Raw genomic sequence first — 9,948 nt, forward strand, 5'->3', positions numbered from 1 at the left:
CCACCTTCATCTGGTGGAGTGCTTCTCAATTATTTTTTGCAAGGTCCCCTTAGGAAAAAGAAAATGTTTCGCACGACAAGCAGATGCAAAGAATACATTGATGGAAAACAAAGACACGTCATCAAAATGTCTACAATAGGTAATGAAGAATGTCTTTATTAGCATGACCTGAGTGATCTAAAGGCACGTGATGATCCTGGTGTTGCGCAACAGAGGCAGCGCTCCGCGTGCGCTGTTCCACCTCGCAACCTGAGCCCACTACCCCTCCCCTTTCCTTAACACACGCAAAATGGCGTATACTTATTTAGCGCTTTCTACCTTCTTACGAAGGCCCAAAGCACTTTACAGTCACAGTCCCATTCACCCATGCACACACACATTCACACACTGATGGCGGCTCCGCTGCCAAACACTGGCGCCAACCTCCCACCAGAGGCAAGGTGGGGTTCAGTGTCTTGCCCAAGGACACTTCGACACATGGGCGTGCAAGGCGGGAATCGAACCTGCAATCTTACGATCATGGGTGCACAAAGAAGCACAAAGCACTGAGCCGCTGTCACCACCGACCCCCGTTAAATTTGCGCCCCGGGCAATTGCTCCACGCAATCGCATCGCCCCACTATTTGAGAAGCACTGATCTAGTGCAAGGGTCAGGAACTCCAAGCCTCAAGGGGCAGTGTGTTTGCATGTTTTCCAGACACCCTTCCTTTACTCACTGCTGAACACCTGGATCAGGTGTTTGTAGAGCCAATTAGAACATGCCAAAGCAGGGTCTGTTGGAAAACAAGAAGGAATCTAACCCTATCCTCTGCATCCTTCTCGCTTACACCAATCACCCTTGTGTCCTCCTTCACAACATGTAAACCTCTTTCTTGGTAGCTCCAACCTCAGCATCCTTTGACCATGATAATCACGGTTCCGCCTCTCAACATCTCCAAACCATCTTATTCTGGTTTCCTTCCATTTATCTCCAAAACATCTAACTAAAGAACGAGCTGTCCCTCAGACATATCCTTTACTGACTTCCATTACCACTGATTTTATAGATGTAAACACCATTTAGGGCACTCAAAGTGAAGATTTCAAGCAAAGGTTTCAGAAATGTCAGGAATGACAGAAGAAACTTTTTTATGCGCATAATTTGTTCAGTCAAAAGTCAACAGTAAAAGCAAATAAAAACTGTTTGAATTGAGATACCTATAAAGACTCCATCTATTTTGTTATACCTCAGATTTGTCATTAAAAATAGTCAGAACTCTGTTAAAACCCTTTTGGTATCAAGTCTTACTTTTGTGTTGCTAATTTTAATTAGCAACACACTAATCCATTGTCAAGGTTTACATTTATTTGTCATTGCAGAAGAAAATTTCAGACTGAGATGTCATTAGTATTGTTTTTTTTATTTTGCTTTAAAAAAAACATAAACCATAAAAGAGAATTTTTTAATTACATTTTAAAGAAGAAAATAAAACACATTTTTACTGCTTTGAACTAACGATTTAGATTTACACCTTGCAGCTCAAACTTAATTTGATCCCTCTGTCATGTGGGTAAGCTTAGCAGCTGCAAACAAACAGCATCATGGAAAATGTTTCATGAGAGACATGGTGGATATTTAACTTTTTTCTTTTGACTGCAGGGTCTGGTTCATATTAGAGATGCTGAATTACAATGTCAGTAGTTCCAGATTTCTAGGAAGCGAGATAGGAGGGGTGGACACATGGGACTGTACTGCATCCTTCTCATGCTGGCAAATGTTACATGCTGTTCTTGACTGTTAAAGAGCTTGCTGTTGAAATCACATAAGGCAGAAAGTTCAGCTCTTTTTTTGTTGTTTTTGATATTGGAGATTAAATTAAGAACTGCATTTGTAAGTTTCTTTTAAAGAATTATTATTTAGTAAAAAGTTTTATTGGGAATTATATATTTTTACTCAGAATTGTATTGAATTCAAATAGTATTTTCATTTTACTTCATATTGATATGCATACACTTGTAAAATCTGCTTTTTTAGGGTTTTTTTCAGGTTAGAAAAGATGGAGTGGATCAGAGAAAAGCAAATATTTTAGTGAGAAAAGTATCTAAAACCCAGTCCGATGAGACATATAAAGAAAATTAAGCTCAAAATTATGTTTCTGAGTATTTCTTTATTCTAAACATTTTTTATTAGGAGAAGACAAGAAAATGCTGTTTGAAAAAAAGCTTAATTGTGACATAGAAAATATGTTTGACGGACCACAAACTCCTTGCTCTTAGCTCTTAGAAATGGGGATGGGAGGAGGGGCGGGATTGCTTTTCGCCAACGGTCATATCTAAACCTCAGACGCAATTTCTAAACTCCTCCCATTCTACAGAAACTATATCCTAGAAAACCACAAGTTATTTTGTTTTGGCTAAAAACGACATAATCAAAATCAAAAAGATCACTGGGAACACTTTGACAATGAATCAAAAGATGATTGGAGTTGGACTTTAAAGACAAATTGGAGTTGAGATCTATTCATAAAATGAAAGAATTTACAAATGACTCAACACCTAAAAATGCCCTAGGAAATGTACAAAGGGAACATTTTATCTGAACTAGTTAAGCATCTTTAATAGCACAAAATAAGGAGAATTAACAAACGTGGTGCAGTTAGAAGGGTGACAGGAATGTGAAGTTGCCTTCATTCCACACCAACCACACACTTCTATGCTTTTATTTTATTTTTTAATGCAAAAATCAAATTTTTTTCCTATAACTGTGGCGTATTCATTTTCTATATCTTTTCATAGGTTCTAGACTTTGAACGTGAGAGCGAGTACATTTTGGTGCTTAGCGCCCAGAATCCCGTTCCTCTGGTCCGTGGCAGATATGGACCAGCATCCACAGCGACAGTCTCAATATATGTTGATGACATAAATGAGGGCCCAATTCTATCTCAAAGTCATTATGAGGTGACTGTCAGAGAGGGGGAGGAACCAGGACGCGTCATTGCCACCATTAGAGGTTACGACCCAGATTCTCATCCAATAAGGTAAACAATTTTAGAGAGAAAAAGGTGGAACTATCAGTTTTTCAATTTTTCAGAGCTACAGATGTGTTCCTGCAGATATTCTCTTCAAGGGGACACCAAGAAATATTTCTCAATAGGGAAGTATTCCGGTGAGCTAAAGACTGTGCAAGCCTTGGACAGAGAGGAAAACAGCACCTACACCATGGAAGTCATTGCTGTGGATGGACGTAAGATGTTTTCCCTTATATTTCGCATGCTATCAAAAATACAAGTCATTATTAATCACTAGCTTAAAGCCAAACTATTCACCTTGTAGAACCTTTGTGCCTATTTTAGGAAACTCTTCTTTGTCTGCCTCCACCCTGGTAACTGTCCACATCCTGGATGTGAATGACAACAGTCCCGTGCTGGTTGGAGACTATTCCTGGAAGTACCTGTGCACGCCGCGGTGGGAGGACCAAGCTTTGGTGCTGGCTTCACGGGACAGTGATGGACCTCAACATGGAGGCCGACTTAATTTCTCTCTCCGCAGTGATGCCACAGTTCGACGTAACTGGAAGCTTACCCCCATCAATGGTAGGGAGAGTGTATAATGGGTAGAATAATCCTTAAAGGTCCTGTGTGACAATAAAAGAGAAACAATTGTTACTGTTACTTGATTTTTGATTTTCACTTAGTTTTCAGTGCTTTTTAGGGAAGTTGACAATGTCTTTAAAATGTTTTTTGCTATTGTTCTTATTTATGATCAACGTTTTTCAGCTATGGAAAGTGTTTTTGGACATCATAGACTTTCTCATAGTTTTTTGCATTTGTGCTTGCAGCGCAGCAACTGTGGCTGACTTTAGCTTAAATAACAGGTTTTAAAGTTCTTTCAACTACCAGGTCAGAATAGTAACTATGTCAATATAATCAGGACGATCAGCTGCTCAAATGTTTCTTAGCTTTGTTGCTGCATGTTGGTCGAGTCTTAACCCTCAAGATATTGGTTTATCAAAAAACACAAAATTACATTATCTAGAGAAATCTAAGAATTCACTACTATTGATGATAATGATAATAAACCAAAGGATTTTTTTCAGCCATCAAAGGCACAGGGCAAAGAAAGGTCTTTTCCAGTGGCAAGATAAGTGTAGTTGTACAATATTTTCCTTACTATAAACTGTGCCTTATAATCCAGAGGCCTTTATATGGATTAACTCTGGCTGTGCATAGTAACAGCGTTTCCATTTTATGCGTAAAACTTTATTTAAATTCTAGAAACTGTTGCAAATTACAGTGCCCAGGGCAGCCACTTCCTACCAAGAAGCGCATTGCCATCCGGTTGTTGGTCACATGACTCATTTATTTCGAAAAAAGTGTTTCCAATGCAGTTTTGGGAAATATGTCAATTTCAGTATGACTGAAAAACCACCTCTTCTAAGCGCCAAAACCTTCTTTTGATAAATGCGAGGGTTTTTTTAAATTGTTGTGTTTCCATTGGGCGAATTTATTATCGCAAATCCAATTGGTGCAATTTTATTGTCAATGGAAATGCAGTTGAGAGGTACACATGTCAAAATGGTAGAGGGTTTTTATGAGTTGCAAACAAGGTTGGGTGTAAATTCGCTAACACAGCTAACATGTAGCTGATAGACAGACTGAAACTTCTTGGTATCAGTTTGTTTTTATACGTGTTGAATACAATGTTGGTAGCTACGTGTATTGTTAATATGTTAACGCTTCTAATGTGGCTAACTGATGGACTTATCTCTGACTCATTTGTCTCACTTAATGTGCCTTATGATTCAGCACACCTTTTATGTGAGATCATTTCCAAAATAGACCATTTATTGATGTTGCCCCTTATACGCTAATCTGGCGTGCTCTACAGTGCAGAAAATACGTAATTACTTTGGTTTTCTTACCTACGTCACATATGTTCCCATTTAGAAAAACATTGAAGGTGTGGTGTCCTGTAATATGCTTACACGGCTCATTTAAACTCTCTTGGCTTATTTTCCTGTTTGAGGTCAGGCAGGGTCATTCTTTTATTCAGGTTGCTCATGGACACAAAGGTAGAACACACATGAGCTGTGCTACACAGCTAACAAAAAGACATGGAGACACTGAAGAATCAAAAATGACTCGGTTGAGACTTAAGGCACAATAGATGTGCTATTTTCAGCTTTTGCTTTTAAGTTTAAGATGAATATCGTGTGTCACCGCCTATAGTCTAGATAAACCTTGAAGCTGCGCTGATGGAAGATAATTTTTCAGAGCAGACAGTTTGTTACCACTCAGCCACAAGGTCAAACAGAGTGACATCACTGATAAATGGATTTTCAGTTTGAGTCAGTGAACACTGAGTCTCCTACATCACGCTGAAAGCACTGAATTACCTTGACTGAAACACACTTCCATTCATAAAATGCAATCAAAATTGGCCTGAGCATGTGGATACACGAAATGACCCAGTCAGTTTTTTTTTCTCCAAATAAAAGGTGCAGTTCAATTTTTTTTTTTTCGACGAGCTGCTAGTTTTGGAATAATTTATTTCATGGCAGTTATTTACAGCAATGAGGTCTTCCATTAAGCCATTCAGACTCCTCATCACTTCTCTTTTTTTTTTCTTTTCCTGTTTATTTTTCACCCCCCTGCTCCTGTGGGTATTGATTGAGCTCTGCTGTAATTATATCTTCTGTGTAATTTCTTTGGCGTCACCACTAGTTTCCTGACAGCTAATGGAAGCTAAAAAAGGGCTAGCCCAGAATGGTTTGCACCTGGTCACAGTCAGATACGGTTGTACAGATAAATGTGTACCGGGATGAATTAGATGAGGAGCTTTATGGGCGTATATATCACAAACACAATCTTCCATGAAAAGGAGTGTGTGTTTGTGCGATCATCATTTATCTCTATCCTTTTGAAGGAATTTGACTGACTTTTGTTCTCAGTATAAAAGTTTTCTTTAAAAATAAGCATGATGTAATTCTAAATGGCTTTTCCTCATCAGAAAGGAGATGATGTGCCTCATCACACATTCAGCATGTCACACATTGATTGACTTTATCCTTTTAACTCACGAGATGTCATCAGCAACACCTAAACAACAAACGCTCTTTGACATACAGTAACTCGTCCATCATTTACACAATCAATAGAATCATCCAGTTCAGCTTTTGATATTGCAAAGCCTCATTTCTTCACTTCACTATCCTCTGGAATTACATTAGTTGCCTAAATGATTGAAGAATTATGGCAGTCAAATAAATGTAAAAACTCGAGCTAAAGCTTCAGTGTTAAAGGGTTAATGCACAAATATATCTTGGGGTAACAACAACAGCAAATAGATCTACCTAAGTATCTTGTAAAAAGCAAAGCAAAGCAAAAACAACAAAAAAAAAAAACATAACTACTTCTATGGAAAGGCTGCAATTCCTGAGTGGAACACAAACATGACTGACAGTAAGGAACGGGCACAGAGTTTAAGACCCCCAGATAAGGGTTCAAACAGCTTGGTTAGAGGCCTCTGCTTGTAGAAGAATGATTTTACATCATCTGTACTGCAGCAATGGTAATGTATTTTTGCTTGTGCATGTTAGGCTCAGGAGTAGGAGGCCGATTATACAAATAATAAATGTAGCACGGCATTTCATGTACCCCTTTTGCAGGAGATTATTGGATTTTGGAGGTAAAAAATCTATGGCGAAGAATACATGTAGCCCTCAAATAATTCATAGCTACTGTATTTTCACGCATCATTTTGAACATCTCAAGTGTGATATGCAGGGGTGTAGTGCTATATGATAAATTATCACAACACATGTGCGCATTTGTACATGAGCCTTTACATGTGCTTCAGCCACGCAGTTTCTTCAGCAGCTCAAAAAGTTTCCTGGTGGAACTGGAGGAGTATTCTAGATCAAACTCAACTTTTTTTTACCATTATTATCTAACTTTCTGGCACAATGTGTGCCAGAGCTGGTAGTTTAGCAGAACTGGGACAGGCCAAAAGAAACAAAAAAAAGACATATTACAGGGCAAAGAATCAGGAGCCATGCCAGGAGACTAGTTGGAAAGCCAGGAGGGCAAGTGGAGCCAACTAGGAGACCAGCCTGAAAACGTAGGGGTCTAAGAATACAAGCAACAGGTTGTCAGGAAGGACTTGCAGCATAGCATGCTTTGGTGGGCAAACCCACCGGTAAAGCAGACATCAGCTCACACGACATGGAGAAACATCAGTCGCTGCAATAGGTGGTGGATTGTGACCACCAAAGATGGCTAACTTAGGCTTTCTGACCTTCTGAACAGAACTTAGACAACCAGCAAATTGTCAACTTTGAGACTTGACACAGTAACAGGTCTCTCAAACACCTCTGACCCACAATCTTGAAGAGAACCAACCTCAACTGACATTTGGGAAAGAGTGTTTGCTTTGGACACCACTTATAATTGGGCTGAAGGCCAAACTAAATGTGACCCTTGAATCAGTCACCACATCATATTGGCAAACACATATTTGTTTAATAAGTAATCATTTATATACACATCTACAAATACAGGCAGTGTGCCCAGCCTGCATGGCTCAGTGTTAAAGCTTGGCCTGTATTCACTGATTCAGGCTGTTTCTTTCTCTCGTGTAGAACATTTTTTATGACAATGTGTTTATGGTTTACGAATGCATTGCATATTTTATTTAAAATGCATGCAAAATTTTGAAGCTAATCAAAGGTAAAAGCACTCAAAGTCTGACACCAATCTTCATGATCACTTTGATCATCTGTCAAAATGAAGAAGACGAGCAATTTGTTTACTGTGCAGCTCTGTTGAAACTAAATCAACACTCTTATCTGTAGATACTCACACCAACCTGTCGTTAAACATCCCATACCTGGCCCCAGAGGTCTATACTGTGCCCTTTACCATCTCTGACAGCAGTTCCCCTCCCAGAAGCACCTTCATTAATCTGCCAGGTAATGTTCATATTTCTGTGAGTACATGGGGGAGGGCAGATTTTTGCTGTCACTCACACCTTGCCTACATAATGCGAAGGAACACTTTACTTCTCCGTGTTGTCTGTAATATAAAACAAATGTCTTTTACTTGCAACTATGCATGCAGTTTTGTCCCATGTTACAACCACAGCATTCAGAATTCAATTGAAATGTTGTTGTTTTTTTTAATTCCAGAATACATTCTGTTTTATTTTTAAATAGTCTCTTGTGTGAATTTGTGTCCTGTATTTCCCACTCTTTATCACTTTAGTAACTGTATGTACCTGCAATGTGAGAGGAAGCTGCAAAATAGCTGCCAAGCCTTTGGAGGGCATGCCAACCATTCAGTCTGCAGTGGGGATTCTGCTTGGCACCTTTGCAGTCATTGGTGAGCTGAGAAGCTAGTACATTATACAGTGTGTTTTCTGCTTTTGTAGTGTTGTATTTGTGTTTTTTTCAGTCCAGTAAGTGTTGTTTTTTGTTTGTTGTTTTTTGGCTTTTTTAGGAACCATCCTCATCATTACATTTGTTAGACTATCTTACCAGAACCCCAAAGAGCCAAATGAAACTAACCAGGAAAGAGCTCTCCTGAAGATTTAAAGCTGATGAGGTTGATCATTTTGTGTTGTTTTTATTATCTGCACCAGTGAAACAATATTGCTTTCAGTTTACAGTGAATGCCTAAATGTATACGTGTCAATCAATTAGTCTAAGTATAAATAAAGAGACATTTAGATGTATAGCACTCACAACTATCTCTGACCTAGCTCAACTCAGATATAAAAATTTATTAAGCTGGGGGTTTCTTTTCTTTTTCTTTTTTGTTTGAAAGTATTAGGTTTGATTGAAGAAAATAAAAAAAAACTTCATAGTCACAGTTTTTGAGAAAAAATACAAAAATTACAACATCAGTTATATTACTTATTGTTAGTTTTAGAATTTAAGTTGAAATTTATTACTTTTTTAATTTACTAAAATGACTGTGGTGGTAAATTATTCTTTGACGATGTCACTAAGGTAACTAAAAGTTCTTTGCAAATTATTATGGGCAGAAAATTCATTTTCCGTTTGCTTTGCCTTTTAACATCAGAGATGTCACCGGCAACACCTAAATAATGCAAGCTCTATGCGTCAAAATGAATCAACTGATTCTGACGCGAAGAAAAACTTTTTTATTTTTGGCATTGCACCGATATGCAACTTTTTTTTCGTTTGGCGCACACACATTTTTGATCCTCCATTTTTGCATGAGCACAGTGTGATGGACTAACATTCATTATTTGCATTTGACTTCTCTTTCCTTCAGTGGTAACTCTTTGAACTCTATTATTCAAATAAAATAAATTCTGTTTGCTTTTGCAGCTCATAGCTGACTCTAGACTATGTTTTATTTAGACAAATTTAGCCGGAAAACCCAACTGGCACAAACAAATGTAAACCATGAATAAGTGAAAGTCTTCTGAATGACTTGGCTATCAGTGTTTACCGACCTAATTGCTTCCTATTAGCAACAGAAAAAGCTTTACAAGTTCAAAGAACAATAAACTTCTTTACAAAACTCTTTACTCAAGTGTGAAAGGTTGTTTGTATGCAAAGAGAAACCTAGCTTCTTTGTTGATGATAATGTTATCATGTTGGTAAGATTGGGGTTTGTATCCATGCAGGTTAAATTACACTAAAATCATAAATTTGTCACATGTTTGCTTGCGTGAAGTGAATTGTTTAAACAAGCAAACCAAACTGTTTGGATCTGACACGGATGCTGACAGACTTCTTCCGAAATCAGTCAGACATAAACAAAACCATAAAACTGAAGTAACAATGTGGATTTCATCTGATCATGACATTTATTTACACAGTAGTATATGAATCAACAATACTGATACATCTTTGGAACCAGGTTCATGTGTTGCATCATCTTCTGTTAAGAGGAAAATGAGTACTTCAGAAAATAATCCAAAAGGTAAAAACTTCATATT

At 38.0% G+C, this 9,948-nt stretch overlaps 1 protein-coding gene across 1 annotated transcript in view; it reads left to right on the plus strand.

Moving 5' to 3' along the window:
- Positions 1–9,534, plus strand: part of cdh16 (cadherin 16, KSP-cadherin) — a 31,441-nt gene extending 21,907 nt beyond the window's left edge. The window contains exons 13-18 of the mRNA XM_020713206.2: positions 2,776–3,017; positions 3,093–3,223; positions 3,333–3,572; positions 7,832–7,948; positions 8,241–8,357; positions 8,475–9,534. Coding sequence (XP_020568865.1) covers positions 2,776–3,017; positions 3,093–3,223; positions 3,333–3,572; positions 7,832–7,948; positions 8,241–8,357; positions 8,475–8,569 — 942 coding nt within the window. The 3' untranslated portion in view covers positions 8,570–9,534. The remainder of the gene's footprint in view (positions 1–2,775; positions 3,018–3,092; positions 3,224–3,332; positions 3,573–7,831; positions 7,949–8,240; positions 8,358–8,474) is intronic.
- Positions 9,535–9,948: the final 414 nt, after the last annotated feature.

This window comes from Oryzias latipes, chromosome 3, assembly GCF_053564925.1.
Source record: "Oryzias latipes strain Hd-rR chromosome 3, Olatipes_Hd-rR_3.1".
Classification (NCBI taxonomy): Eukaryota; Metazoa; Chordata; class Actinopteri; order Beloniformes; family Adrianichthyidae; genus Oryzias; species Oryzias latipes.